This window comes from Clupea harengus, chromosome 2 (genome assembly GCF_900700415.2).
Source record: "Clupea harengus chromosome 2, Ch_v2.0.2, whole genome shotgun sequence".
NCBI lineage: Eukaryota > Metazoa > Chordata > Actinopteri > Clupeiformes > Clupeidae > Clupea > Clupea harengus.
In genome coordinates, this window is record NC_045153.1 from 6,326,100 (window position 1) to 6,341,692 (window position 15,593).

Below are 15,593 nucleotides of genomic sequence, written 5' to 3' on the forward strand. Positions count from 1 at the left end.
CAGACACACAGGGTCTTGCATGCACCACTAACCATTTCCCTTTTCTAACATGGCACCGTTGGTGGTAATGAAGTTTCTGAACTACGCCGACAAGGTACGGGTAATGAAAGCAGCCAGAAGCAAGGGAAAGATACATGTCGACGATAAGAATGTCATGCTTTTTAAATAAATACAAGGAAAAAGTGGGAAATCATATAACTTGTAGTTATTTCACATAGATCATTTAGTCTAATTTCTCACCTGTTTTGATGACGAGTGTAGCAGCCTGACTCCTCCCCCCATCTCTGAGCTCACAGCAGACAGTGACAGTATATTTAGTGCCTGGCGTCAGGCCTGTAAGAGTTGTGCTGCATGACTCTGTAGAGGTGGTCTGTAGTTCAGTCTCTTCACTGTGGTAGGAGATCGGGAAGCTGTGTGGAAACTGCTCCATCCCCTGATGAAGGCTCCAGCTAAGATTAGCAGATGTTGGAGTCACGGAGCTCACAGTCAACTTCTCTGGGACTGGATAACCTGTGATGACAACACAACATGCATGAGTGATGAACACAATTTAATCTCACAACACATTCTGAAATATGTCTCAGGTGTCTGATATTGAGCCATTGTTTTCAGGAAAGATGACTTTTATGTGTACATGTGTGTATGCATGCATATGCTTCTGGGGCGAACAGCACAGGCTTGTTTGGATTGAATGGAGGTGCATAATATCTTGCTCTCATCTCTGACTGTACTTTTGATCATTGAAAATGGATAAGTATCTGAACTAAAACAATCAGATGTTCAGGAATGGAGAAACTCCAAGCCAAGAGTGCCATACTTGTTGTGATGGTTTTAGAGATGGGCTTGCTTTGGCCTCCTTTTAGTACTGTGGAAACACTGATGGTGTATTCTGCCTTCATTTCAAACTCATAACGGTGTTGAAGAGATCTGATGGAAACGGTGTTTAGACATTCTCCATCTCTGTAGAGGGTCAGTAGGTAAGAGGCCTGAACAACTCCCTCCGGTTTGCTCCACGTCACGGACACTGATGTGAGATCCACAGCCACAGTAAGACACCCGGGTGGAGGAATATCTAGACATAGAAAATAAAATATTTCAGTATTTAACTGAGGTATCTTTAGATTTAAACAATGTTCCAAAACAGCTGGTAGGGTTATTAGTTCTTTGGAGTTATCACAATAACTTTAATCAGACACCAGGTTTTGCATCACATATTAATTTAATTTCAATGACTCCTTATCCTACTCTGACAGCTATCTCTATACAGTATCTACTGTATGAATAAAGTTCCAGAACCAAACCTGTGCAGACAGTTGCAGACACACATGAACTCAGTCTGCCATCATCACTGAGGGTGGCCACAGTAAACAGGTACTCCTCTCCTGGAGTGAGTCCCTGAACATCTAGTTTCAGGTCTTGCACTTGAAGGTGCTCCTGGCTGCCTTCACCCGACCATGTGACCCTGAATCTGTGGGGTCCAGCCAGCCCCTCAGGAGGTCCCCAGCTCAGACACACGGAGTCTGGCTTCACTGAGGTGAACTCAATGGGCCCAGGAGGAGGAACAGCTGGGAATGAAGATCAGTGCAATGGTCAGGAACCTTTTATCGGATTTAAACTCATTAATGTTGTTATTACCCTGTTCTACATGTTGAGCCACAGGAAATCACAATACATGTCACACATAAACTATAATTATCCTTTAATTGAATTAATTAAAATCAGTGTAATGACCAGCGACATTTTAAAGTGCTTTTAAATCATTTCAGTCATTCTTGATCATAAATTACAATAGATGTGTAAAGTGTACTTAGTAAATGCAACTTTGTTTACCTGTCTTATTTTCCATCTCTGGTTTATTTATTTGCAGACGCTGAGTATAAGAAAGAGCATAAGAATGTTACATTGAACATTTCCTTTCATTTAATATTTGTAGTGATGTCATGCATATATATATATTTATGGCAGCAGTATCTACCTGATGTTCTGCCTGGGATATTATGTCATGTCCATTGTGTTCGGTTATCAAGCATGATAAACATATTGCAGTCTGGTCAGTCTTGCAATATATCTCCCGATCTCTGTTGTGTCGTTGGCACAGCCTCTGCTCCAGATCTTCAGTGGCGTCCACCAGCGTGTGTCTCTGCAGTGCTGGAGCTGTGTAGTGCTGCTTCACATGGACCTCACAGAAGGAGGCAGCGCAGGTCAAGCAGGACTTGTAAGCCCCCTTTGGGCAAACATCACAGGGAACACCCGTGGGTTCAGTTATGTGTTGACTGTAAGAGATAGAATATATTAAAGCATATATTTACCTAACCACATGTAAGTACCAAAGATCACATACAAAAGCTATAACGTAATTTCCTGAGCGTAATTAAACACATTGACTTTGTAAAATGTCTGCAGCCCTGTGGTTAATAGGCTTCTCGGATGCGGTCTAGACATGGGTATGAAAAATGTTCTCAAGAAGAAGAAAAAAAAGTATGATCAACGTCACACGGTCACACTGAAATGGGACATGGATATCGCCATGGGTTACCGATAAAATCACACTGATAACGGACAAAACATTTACAAGGTTTTTAATGACAGAAATTGCATTTCATCTGAACCATCATACTATTATTGTCAGAAAACACAACGTCAGCCTTTGTTTGGTGAATTTAGATAGGAAAGGGAAACCATTCATTATTCACATTTAGATGTTTTTCCACACATACCTAGAAGCCTCGTCAACAGGAGTGGAATCATCTGAGAGCTTACATGATGAAGACCTACTACTCAGAGAGTCTGGTTTGTCCAAATCAACCCTTGTGACAAGATGAAGATTACATTAATTAGAATGAATGGTATGTGATGAAGATTATAAAAGATCCATTTGTTAAATACTAAAGCAAGTTGTTATACGAGATGTAATATGAATACCTAGTGTGTTTACTTTCTCCTGTAAAATCAGGTGGATGATGCATTGACCGGTCACTCTTCATGGAACATACACTGGGTACTGGTGAAAGTCTGTCAATGTCAATGAGGTTGTAAAAAAAAAATGAGGCTGTATCATTATACACATATCATTAGACTATATTGATCTATATTCTGAGAATACTAAGTTACTATAGTGATATACATTCTGAGAATGCTAGGTTACTATAGTGATGTACATTCTGAGAATAGGTTACTATAGTGATGTACAAAGAAGACACTTTCGGATACCTTTGCATTTCTCTGGTGAACACGGTTTCTGTTACTCTCACCTTCGACCACCAGGACCCACACCTTCACCTAGTGGATCGTCTGTAGAGGGGACCTCCCAATCATTCTCTTCAGATTGGGTTTCCCCACTCTTAAAATCTCTCTGGGGTCTTATGTTGGGATCCTCTCTCTCCATCTCCCTTACGTTTCTCTCTTTGGCTGCAAAGACGGCATCTTGACCCTCACAATGAAGAGGACTCTCTGCCATACTGTGACCAACGTCCGTCAGGTTAGGGTAACTCATGTTGGAGTCATGGCAAGACCAAGAGTTCTGCGGTCAAAAACAACTATGTAAACACATGTCACATAAAAGTCATTGCATTACGTTAGCCACTGTATGCTACAATCAAAAGGCATTTGGATTAAGTGATCAGCCAAAGAAAATAACAGCGTAGCAATGAAATACATTAGATAAGTTGCCTGCCTCAGAAACCCATAAACACATTATTACAGCACATATAGTAGTCAATAATTATTCAATTCCATTTTAGTTACGTAAATAGCACTATTAAGAAGACATTATAGGTGTGTAGTTTTTAATGGCATCTATTAGTAGAAATTGAATATAGTATTCATAATTATGTTTTTTATTAGTGTATAACTACCTGTAACTATGAATTGTAGTGTTTTCGTTAGTTTAGAATTAAACCTTCGTATCTAGATAGGGAGCGGGTGCTCTTCCTCAGAGTCTGCCATGTTGCACCATTGCAAAGGGAAGGGTACTCACCACTAGATGCCACTGAAATCTACACACTGTGCCTTTAAAAGACACATTTTACATAATTTTGTTTTCTGTACGTAGGCTAAAACCGCCATGTTCCTCTCAGTCCCCATCAACCCAAACAGATTTGAGATCTTAGGATGTTGAAGGGATACCAAAGGGAACCGCTGTCAAAAAAAAGATAATCTTGATTGAAAAATAATGTCCATGATGTAAATGTTTTAAAAACTTTTTCAGCTTAAAAAAAAGTCCTCAATAAATTAAACAAAACGGAAAAATCAAAATTCAAAGACAGGCAATAACGGGGATGCAACGGTAAAGGTTGATGTTGGAGCATCTTTGAAAATATTCTTTTGCTTTGAAAATGTTTGTATTATTTTTACAATTTTTATGTAAGATGTAGAAGTGACATTATCAAATTATGACTGTTTGGAATGACTGAGGAAAGCAAAAATGCTAGTGTTGCTTTACCCTTATCAAGGTTACAAAGCCTATAGATGACTTACATTACACTTGGCTTTAAAGATGCAGTCCTTGATGACAATGCAATACACCTTTCCTCGTCCCAATCCTGCTGCTGTTTATTGTGTAGTTATGTGCACTCACAAAACACCCTCCAGTGTTAGTCCTGGCTGTGTAAAGGGAAAACCAAAGGAAGTGGCTCGGACTAAGCAATGAACTACTCCAGCCATCAACATATTTAAGGAGAACGGGGTGTAATTGATTAGCTGTTGAGCTGAAATGTGTCTGTAAACACTTGGCCTAATACAATTCTAATGATATTAATAGGCCTAATCTATAAATTGTGCGTTCTGGTGCACTTCTCAGAGTTGGAACTAGGAAAAAACGTGTTCCTAGTTGTCTTGAACACGGGATTAAAGTCCTGTCATTAATTAATAAGTTATAGTTTTTATTGATGCCAGTAAAGCTGACTGGACTAAACTGAACCAAGAGAAAGACGGCGAGTTAATATCAATGTGTGACCTTTAAAAAAAAAAATCGTAGAATTTGGAGGCGGGACCTTTTCAATGACGCAGACCTGCACGCTAGACTGTTCCATTGTTTATTCTCTGAATGAATGCAGTAGCACCGATGCCGTGCGTGTTTACTCGGCCCAGATTTACATCAACCCATATGTGCCAGCCGAAGGTTTACTGATAACCACAGCACATAACCTGAATAAATTACATTCAGTAAAAACATTTATATAAAAAAGGCTGAGCCTAACAGTGGTGATTTTTTGTAGTTCTATTTAACTGACACTAGAATAAAGAATACCCTAATTGTAAATATAAAAAATATTTTCCAAAATATTGTATCATGTAAATACCTACATTTACATATCTACTGGTGACTGTTGAGCTTTTTTTATATTACACACTTAATAAAACCAGTGAAACATATATGACAAATGTGTCTAATCAATAGAAGGCATTGTTATTTGCAGTTTTACATAATTAATAATCATTTTTCAAAAGCACAGTATGCCTAATGCCTGTAGTAGCAACTTAATCATCAAGGACATTGTTTTAAGTCAGACATGGCAGTAAACCTGTATAGTTAACTTGTAGGGAGCAGGTTTTCACACTAAACCGAAGGTAAGCGGCACCTGCTCACTCGGGTTTGTGGTATCGGGCTAAATGCGTGCCAAAGAGTGTTTTATTGTCCGGGACGGAAGCGGTCCGATTCATAAACAGGCAGCACATTACACTCGGTCCGGACCTGGACCTGGATTCAACACCACAGTTCGGCGAGTCAGGCGGCCGTAATCGAACCCCATTCGGCCCGCGGGTTTTTGTGCTACCATTTACCGTACCTGCTCTCTGGCACTGCCAATATGGTAAGGTGACCAGACGTCCCCGTTTTTGGTGGCCTGTCTCCGGCTGGAGCTGTCCCCGGTTTTCACTGTGACCTAACAGACAAATTAAAAAAAGAAAGAAAGAAAACAATGACCAAACGTTTAGTTGCATAGCCAACACGCCACGGGCTCAAGCAAGCCAGCCAGCAGCCAGGGGGACAAGCTCTAGCTCAGAGCTCAAAGATGTTCTAGAATGCCAGCTCTACTTTTTAACATTAGCAGTGATACTAACTACAGTACTATGACATTTCAGTTTCATTAGTCTGGGTTACTATTGAGAGGTAGTTGGCAACTTGTCAATAAATTAAACCACTTGAAAGCAAGAAAATACTCCTTGAACTCGCTTTCCGTACATCCAGTTGCGCTTCCCGCTTACGTCTTACACTGATATTGGTTCTTATTATCTGGCAAAAGGTTGTTACCTTTACTACTCTTCATTTCAGCCACTTTGTGATTAGTTTTAAGAAGAAAACTCTTTGTTTGACATTCCCCTTGCGATTTACAAGAACAAAGGTAAGATAAACTGCTTTTATGAATAAGGGCCCAGTCAGTGTCCCCGTTTTTCGATTACAAAGACAAAAACATGATATGTTTTGAAAGTGTTAACGGGTCTGAACTAAAAAAAATGTCCCCGGATTTTGTCTCAGAAATCTGGTCACCTTACAATATGGTCGCCATAACGGCCAAGTAAAAACAGCCCAGTCTAACGTCAAGTGTCCAGTGTCTTTAATAAGAGTTTTTTTTTTACTCAATATAATATTAATTTAGTCCACATTCGATTACCCGACACGACTGCGATGGAAAATGCGTGTTCGTTGAGGTCCGGGTAATGTTTGCGAGAAGGCCTGGCGTTTTCTGAAATAAAGGTTAATCCTACCTGCAGATTTAAAAAAAAACAGGTCAATTACCCTATTTGGGGTAGTTTCCGTCCTGCTGTGACACAGTAAGATTTCATTTAACTTACCTAATGTAAAATACACCCAAAACTCTCTTTTTTCACACCAATTGTAGGCGATCCTTACCTCTCAACTAGGCGTTGTGATTCCAGTTGTCAAAATGGCGACGCAGTTCTTAGATTTCCGAATTTTCTTACTTTCGATTTCACTGCAGTCTTATGCCGCATTCAACTCTGAGTTCGTTTTTTTCCTACTTAAAATTCCCCAATTCGGACTTTATAGTCATATCATTTCAGCCAAATTATGTCACCATGACACATTAACAGCATTATAAGAGATCATGTATAGTCCGTTGGTCAATATACAAAAATAAATCCCGATGAGATGAAAAAAAAATGGTAACACTAAAAACTACAAACTTCCCGTCAACTCCCATACTCTATTGCGTTCCGGTGCGCTTCTCCGAGTTGGAACTAGGAAACAACGGGTTCCTAGTTGTCTTGAACGCAGGATTAAAGTCCTTTCAATTAAAGTGTAGGCTACACAGATAGCCTACCTCCTGTTGGTTAAATGCTGGAATCGAAACAAAAGGCTTTCCCTCGCTGATTTGTAACACTTTGTGCCCCAACCCTTGAAAGCGAAAGGCTACAGCCCTCCATCATACACCAATTGTAAGGTCTTTTAAGGCATGCAATAGCACTAAATAAAATAAGTACTGTGGGTGAGGGTTAGTAGATGGGTAGAACTGTATAGGTAGAGTAGGACTGTATAGGGGCTGTTCTTATTCTATCATCACACACAATCCTGAGTGTCGGCCAGAACACCACTTCAAGGCCAAGATGTTCAGGGCAGGAGAGGTGCACGCTGGAGATGAGGCAATGATGAAGCGAGATTTGATGCAACCACTTTGTATTGGAAACGAATCAGGAATACAGGAATTCTCTAACAGAGATATTCAGTATGTTGCAAGCAACCAGTGTGTTATAACAGTGTGTGGTTAAGGTGTGTGTGGAGTATGTGTGGTTCTGGAACAAAGTAGAAAGGGGAAAACAATAAGTTCACAGCTACTACGTAGCCCTACGCTGACATGTTAACTCAACAGGCTAGTCAGCTCACGGTATCACTAAGCATGTAAAATGACTAGATAAGGCTCACAAACATGTAAATACAAATTAGTAGGTACGTAACTACACTGACATGTTAACTCAACAGGCTAGTCAGCTCACGGTATCACTAAGCATGTAAAATGACTAGATAAGGCTCACAAACATGTAAACATTAATTGCACTTTCATGGAGACCAAATCTAAGAAGTATCGGTATCGGCAAGTACACAAATAAAAATACTCGTACTCGTATCGGTTTGTAAAAAAGTGGTATCGGTGCATCCCTAATAAATAATAAACATCTCTAAACATATAACACTGCTTAGTATATGGAATCAACATCACAGTAGAGAACTTACATCTTTCATAGACGCACACGTCGAACTAAAGGGGTTTCTTGGTCTCAACACATGAAAGGAACGGAATTGCTGCTTCAATAGCGCGACACAGTAAAGTATAACAATGTGCGTTCTCTCTCAGGCATGACGTTGGTGCTGCTAATAACAAATTAAGAGTCCTTCAGCATGAAAAGGGAAAATAACATATTAAATGGTAAATAAGTCCAGAGCCATTTTTACAAGTACCATAAGAATACGGAAAACTGAAGTAACAACTATTACTTCATTAATGAATGAAACAGCGATTAAATAGATGATGATGTGTGCAGCTGTGTTCCCTTGCCACGTTGAGGTGAGGTTACCTGTACCCCTCTTCTACATGTCAATACCCCTCTTCTCATTACCCCTCTTCTCCATCTCATTACCCCTCTTCTCCATCTCATTACCCCTCTTCTCCATCTCAATACCCCTCTTCTCCATCTCATTACCCCTCTTCTCCATCTCATTACCCCTCTTCTCCATCTCATTACCCCTCTTCTCCAGGTCATTACCCCTCTTCTCATTACCCCTCTTCTCCATCTCCAGAGGTGTAAAGTAACGAATTACTTTTACTCACGTTACTGTAATTGAGTAGTTTTTTTGTGTACTTTGTAATTTTTAAGTAGTTTTTTAAATCGGTAATTTTACTTTTACTTAAGTAGATTTTGACTGAAGTATTGTACTTCGCTACATTGGAAATTACATCCGTTACTGAGTAAAAAAAAAACATAGTTCAAGGCAGGAATCGCGCACCACAATGCTCACTGCAGTGGTGGATGCTGCATAGAGTGGATGATGGAGTCGATGCAAGGCGCCAGTACGGTGCCGAGTCACGAGAGATAGATATGGAGGAAGATGATAGTGCGGACTACCAACAAGCTGCGGACCACCAACAAGCTGAAGCACCGAACTTTCCGCCAGTTGAAATTAAAGAAGATGAAGAAAACCCGTGGCCACATCTCAGCAAGCAGTTTGCCTTCCAACGTAAAAGAGGCAACAGCTATATGCTGTGTAAACTGTGCCTAATCCGTCAGTCAGAACTTTCTGCTTATACAATTCATCTTCAAATCTGCGCAAGCATGTGTTGGTAAGTACAGTATTTGTCCCTTTCCATTAGTAGTTCAGACAGCGTTTTTGTCATTTAGTTAGCTTTGCTCCATTAAGCAAAATATGCGTTTCATGGCACTAGTAGGTAGTAGCCTAATTTTGGCTAGCACTTGCAACCGACCTGAGTATGCTAACGTCGACAGCGGTCATCCAATAAACTAATAATACCATTCCTGTCTTCCATTCGTTTCAGGTGATAGAATTATTATGTTCAGTCTCTCATATTGTGTTAAAAACTGCAGATCAGTCATCAGCAATGAAATACACCACATAAACTGATATTAGGCTAATCATTTGGCTGCCTCCCATGCCTTGAAACAGAACAATGTGAATGCGCACACCATCGTTTTCAGACAGTTGGACAAGTCAATGTGTATGTCGTTATCTGCAATTTATCACGATGTTTAGTCAGATATTGATAACGATAAGTGGTGGCTTTGCAACGTGCACGTCTTTCATGTTCATGCTAAGGGGTCCCGGTTAGCAAGAATTGAGGATTATGAATTGTGATGCATGTAGAAATAGAAAATAATGCTATAATTCTGTATACTGTAGGTCTGTCATCTCAAGTAGCTATTTATAGCTATTTCTGTGTTATGATGCACTCTTGAATCTTGATAGCAGCTCAATACTTAATTGTCAGAAATGTTGTTTGTCATTCTACAGGTCTAGTCTATGTCAGACAACACCTTGACCGGATGTTGGAGGCTGGAGCAAGTTGGACAACATTCATCAGATGAAGATGATTTATTTTCCTCAATGAAGTCCAGAAGGTCAGAAGGCACAGGGGAGTTAGAAGGGTACCTAGCCTGTGTCTCAGTCAATATGGATCTGCTGAACGCCTTTCAGAATATCAAAAAACTGTCCCTGAAACTCAATACTTGCCTACCTGCCTCGGCCGCCTGCGAGCGACTCTTCAGCTGTGCTGGATTGCTGTTCAATGCAAAGCTAGCCCGGATGAACTCTACTCATCTTGAAAATCAGCTGCTGCTCAAACTCAACAAGAATTTTGTAGACTAATGCTCTGAAGGTGGACACAAGTAAAGTAACCAAAGTTTAAGTGGGGCAGCGGTATTTTAACTTTTTATTTTAGCTGTCATGTCTTGACATGTCCTCCCAAAAGTTCTTAAATGTTGTGTTGACATGTTTAATGTTTGACATGTTTAATGTCATTGCACTTATATTTCTAAAGATTCTCCTTTAATAAAAAATAACTAGTTTTTGTATTGGATTTATGACCCCTTGTTCTTTTTTGCACTATATAGGAGCGGCCCCCATCAAGTTGTTGAAAGTAACTAAGTAACTTTTACTTAAAGTACATTTTAAATGAACTACTTTTTACTTTTACTTGAGCAGATTTTTAGATGGGTAATTTTACTTGTACTTAAGTAAAATTTCATCAAAGTAATTGTACTTTTACTTGAGTACAACATTTCAGTACTTTTTACACCTCTGTCCATCTCATTACCCCTCTTCTCCATCTCATTACCCCTCTTCTCCATCTCATTACCCCTCTTCTCCATCTCATTACCCCTCTTCTCATTACCCCTCCTCTCCATCTCATTACCCCTCTTCTCCATCTCATTACCCCTCTTCTCATTACCCCTCCTCTCCATCTCATTACCCCTCTTCTCCATCTCATTACCCCTCTTCTCATTACCCCTCTTCTCCATCTCATTACCCCTCTTCTCATTACCCCTCTTCTCCATCTCATTACCCCTCTTCTACATCTCATTACCCCTCTTCTCCATCTCAATACCCCTCTTCTCCATCTCATTACCCCTCTTCTCCATCTCATTACCCCTCTTCTCCATCTCATTACCCCTCTTCTCCAGGTCATTACCCCTCTTCTCATTACCCCTCTTCTCCATCTCATTACCCCTCTTCTCCATCTCATTACCCCTCTTCTCATTACCCCTCTTCTCCATCTCATTACCCCTCTTCTCCATCTCATTACCCCTCTTCTCCAGGTCATTACCCCTCTTCTCATTACCCCTCTTCTCCATCTCATTACCCCTCTTCTCCATCTCATTACCCCTCTTCTCCATCTCATTACCCCTCTTCTCATTACCCCTCTTCTCCATCTCATTACCCCTCTTCTCCATCTCATTACCCCTCTTCTCCAGGTCATTACCCCTCTTCTCATTACCCCTCTTCTCCATCTCATTACCCCTCTTCTCCATCTCATTACCCCTCTTCTCCATCTCATTACCCCTCTTCTCATTACCCCTCTTCTCCATCTCATTACCCCTCTTCTCCATCTCATTACCCCTCTTCTCCATCTCATTACCCCTCTTCTCCATCTCATTACCCCTCTTCTCATTACCCCTCTTCTCCATCTCATTACCCCTCTTCTCATTACCCCTCCTCTCCATCTCAATACCCCTCTTCTCCAGGTCATTACCCCTCTTCTCCAGGTCATTACCCCCCTGATGTCATCTATCTGCTGATCACATACGGGTGCACACAGAGTCACTTAAGAATTGTGCTAATCCAAAGATTGAACTAGAAACAATAAATATTGAAAACACATTCATACATATAATTATTTTAACCCAACCCAAAGGACTTACACAGAAAGTGGCCACATCACTTGTGTGTGCTGGAGATGCAGATAGAGGCAAAACACCTGCATTGGTTTTAGTAGGCTGTTTATCAACAATCAGAGTTCATGATCACGGTTTTAAGAAGGCTTCTGTCCTCAACTCCTGATGTTTATATTACCATAGATTCCTAATATGTGTAAAGAGTTCTTACTAAGTCCCTAAAAAGTCGAGACTTTCCAATAAGGCTGTTTATCAACAAGGCTATTTGTCAACAATCAGAGTTCATGATCACGGTTTTAAGAAGGCTTCTGTCCTCAACTCCTAATGTTTAAATTACCATAGATTCCTAATATGTGTCCAGAGTTCTTACTAAGTCCCTAATGTATATGTCCCTAATGTATATAAGTCCAGACTTTCCACTAGGTCCTTAATGTATATGTGTCCATACTTTCCACTAGGTCCTTAATGTATATGTGTCCATACTTTCCACTAGGTCCTTAATGTATATGTGTCCATACTTTCCACTAAGTCAATATTGTATATGCCCCTAATGCCTGGGATATTATGTCATGTCCATTGTGTTCGATTGACAAGCATAATATGGTGTGTACACACACAGTCTGGTCAGTCCTGCAATATAGTTCCCGATCTCTGTTGTGTCGTTGGCACAGCCTCTGCTCCAGGTCTTCAGTGGCGTCCACCAGCGTGTGTCTCTGCAGTGCTGGAGCTGTGTAGTGCTGCTTCACATAGACCTCACAGAAGGAGGCAGTGCAGGTCAAGCAGGACTTGGACGCCTTGACTGTAAGAGACAGAACACATTAATGCATATATTTATCTAACCACATTTAAGTAACAAAAATCACATACAAAAGCCTTTATCTGCCATAACTTAATTTCCTGAGTAATTAAACGCGGCTCATGCATTGATTTTTGTAACCGTTCTGCAGCCCTGCTGTTAAAAGGCTTCTCAGATACTAAAATGTCTTTAAGGCAAAGGTTACCTATAGTTCACACTGTCACTGGGACATGGACATCGCCATGGGTTACCCGTAAAATCACACTCATAGTTGAGTCTTGTTGTGTCCGGGTGGGGGCACGCATTAAAGTAAGAGGCGTTGGAGATGCTATTAATGTAACCGGTATTTATTAACTAGTAAGAACAGGTAGCCCTTGCTCATCAGGAGCACAGAGTGGAGTGAAGGCAGAGTCAATGTGCAAGAGGGTGAAAGAGGAGAGCGCAGCCTCTTTATAGTTCCCCCATGACCTGAAGAATCATGGGAGCTGTAGTGGCAATATGAATACACAACAAGTCTGAACAGTTCTCATCATTCCTTTTTACCTTGCTCTTGCCCAAATCGTCAGCGTTTAGTTTTGTGACACTGTCATGCCCGGCTCACAGGCATGCCAAATAAAAGAGAGTCACACAGGTTTTAACGCCAAACAGTATGCTTTTATTTAGCAACTAGGGTATATTACCAGGCCAGACTACGGTGAGATGGGGCAGTCAGTGAGTCAGTAAGGTTGTAGTGTATGTATGCATGCTAGGGCAGTAGATGGAATGTTGTATCTCAATAGGTACGGAGCGATGATCATTTCCCAAGACGAGCAGTAGGGAGCAAGGTTTCCACGCGATCTCTCTCTCTCTCTGAATCTCCCATGAAATCCGTGGGCGGTGCTCTTATAGTAGCAGACCCAGGTGTTCCCAATAACGAACGAGCTGGCCACACCTGCGGGGCATCTGTAATACAAAGACAAGTAGCTCTCCCAGCCACCAGAAGAGGCGGGGTCGTCACACCCCCCCCCATAAGAAAGGGGTTCTAACCGGAACCACGACAACAAAAATAAACTTTTCCAGAACGGCTGTTCCACCTGTGAGCAACACCCCCCCTCAACCGCAGCACCAGGATCCTGTTAGTACCCTGCATGAGGAAGAGGAGAGATTAACACCACACAAGTAAAAAAAAATAACACCAAGCCACAAGCACCACCCAACAGGGCCTGGGTAGCCCTGATATGCCTGAATCACAGACAACACCTTTCACACCAACATGCCTGATAAAGACACTAACTCACACCCCAGCAGGCCTGATGCACAGACCCTACCTTACTTGCCTGATAAACAGACACTAACTCACACCCCAGCAGGACTGATACACAGACCCTACCTTACTTGCCTGATGAACAGACACTAACTCACACCCCAGCATGCCTGACGCACAGACACTACCTTACACACACACACGCCTGATATACAGACACTCCTTCATCTTAACCTGCCGGATCAAACCATGAGACTCTTCCCTCTCCGTCACTGCCACTCACCGAGGGGGAGAACCCACCACCGTGCTTGGAGGAACATCCGACCATACATGCCCACCAGCTAGCCTATTCCCAAGAACAAGCTGGACTCCTTCCACCGGAAACGCCGGGCGCACTGCGAGGCACACTTCCCCCTGCACCAAATCTGAGAACAGCTGCAGTCGGTGCACTGGAGCAGACACCACAGACAATCCCATACCCCGTACCAGTGCCGTCTCGCCAGTATCAGACTGCTCTGAGAAAGGGAGAACTGATGCCAGAATAAATGAGCTTAATGCGCCGGTATCTCTTAGGATTTTAACCGGCACCTTCTCACTGTCTCTCGTCAAGGAAACGAAACCGGCTGAGACAAAAGGCAAATAATCACCAGGACCTTTCTCACACACCCGATGAGAATGTTGATCCGGAACCACCCTTACCACTGGAGCGGATAACGCAGCCGACTCTACACTCATCGGTTTACTCCGGTTCTTAAGAGCATAGCAGTCCGCTTTCACATGCCCCTTTTTCCCACAAAAGTGACACACTCTCTCTACGTCACGCCAATTTGCCCCATTCACTTCAGGCATGCCTGACCCCACAGACCAAACTCCACGCCCAACTGCACCTTCCCTAGGCCCACTAGGCACCTTTACCCAGTCACTGCGGTGTGTCAAAGCATACTGATCTGCTAATGCAGCTGCCTCACCCACTGTTTTTGACTGTTGTTCCGTTATATAGGTGGCAATAGGACAGGGAACTGAACTTTTAAACTGTTCCAGTAGGACCAGGTCGCATAACTCCTCAAAGTTTCCTACACTAGAAGCTGTACGCCAACGATTAAAAGTAATCACCAGCTCTCGTGCAAACTCCAGGTAGGACTGCTTGTCCTCTTTCCTACCCTCCCTGAACCGCTGACGATAGGCCTCCGGCACCATCTCATAGACCTTAAGCACCGCCTCCTTCACCGATTTATAACTCACACTATCCGTCACCGACAACGCTGCATATGCCTCCTGCGCCTTCCCGGTCAGTACGCACTGTAACATAACCGTGCGATCCGCACCAGGCCAACCCCTAGCGTCCGCCACTCTTTCAAATAACGAAAAAAAAGTCTCAGGGTCCTTCTCATTAAACTTTGGAACAAGCTTCAAGTTCCCCACCAGATCAAAATGCGGCACCCGGCTATGTGCAGAAACCCTCTCTCCACCTAACGCTTGCATATCTTCCCTGCTCAACCTACCTTCTCTGAGCAAACTCAACTTCTCCCGCTCCAAGCTGATCCTATCCTGCTCTGCCTCGCACTTAATTTTGTCGTGCGCCATTTGCAACAATAGCAACTCCTTCTGTTGTTCAAAAGTAAAACTTGTACTACCAGGAGCATCCCCCACAACGCTTCCTGGTTTACCCGGCAACACTTTCCGCTCCTGCAAGTT

At 42.1% G+C, this 15,593-nt stretch overlaps 1 protein-coding gene across 1 annotated transcript; it reads right to left on the minus strand.

Annotated features, from left to right (window-relative positions):
* Window positions 1-223: 223 nt before the first annotated feature.
* On the minus strand, window positions 224-15,206 carry LOC116222765 (fibronectin-like). Its single transcript, XM_031577328.2, has 7 exons — window positions 14,990-15,206; window positions 12,477-12,658; window positions 2,045-2,224; window positions 1,831-1,870; window positions 1,302-1,565; window positions 818-1,072; window positions 224-510 (listed from the first exon to the last, which is right to left on the minus strand). Exons 1-7 carry the CDS (start codon window positions 15,204-15,206, stop codon window positions 224-226), a joined length of 1,425 nt encoding a protein of 474 aa, XP_031433188.2.
* Window positions 15,207-15,593: the final 387 nt, after the last annotated feature.

Bases quoted from the DNA above. Each gene is read 5' to 3' on its own strand.
- LOC116222765 (XM_031577328.2), bottom strand. From the start codon at position 15,206: ATGTTACAGTGCGTACTGACCGGGAAGGCGCAGGAGGCATATGCAGCG. The intron at 12,659-14,989 runs GTACAGCTTCTA...TGTCTCTTACAG, and splicing joins GATTACTTTTAATCGTTGGC to TCAAGGCGTCCAAGTCCTGC. The intron at 1,073-1,301 runs GTTTGGTTCTGG...TTCTATGTCTAG, and splicing joins GTCTGCAACTGTCTGCACAG to ATATTCCTCCACCCGGGTGT.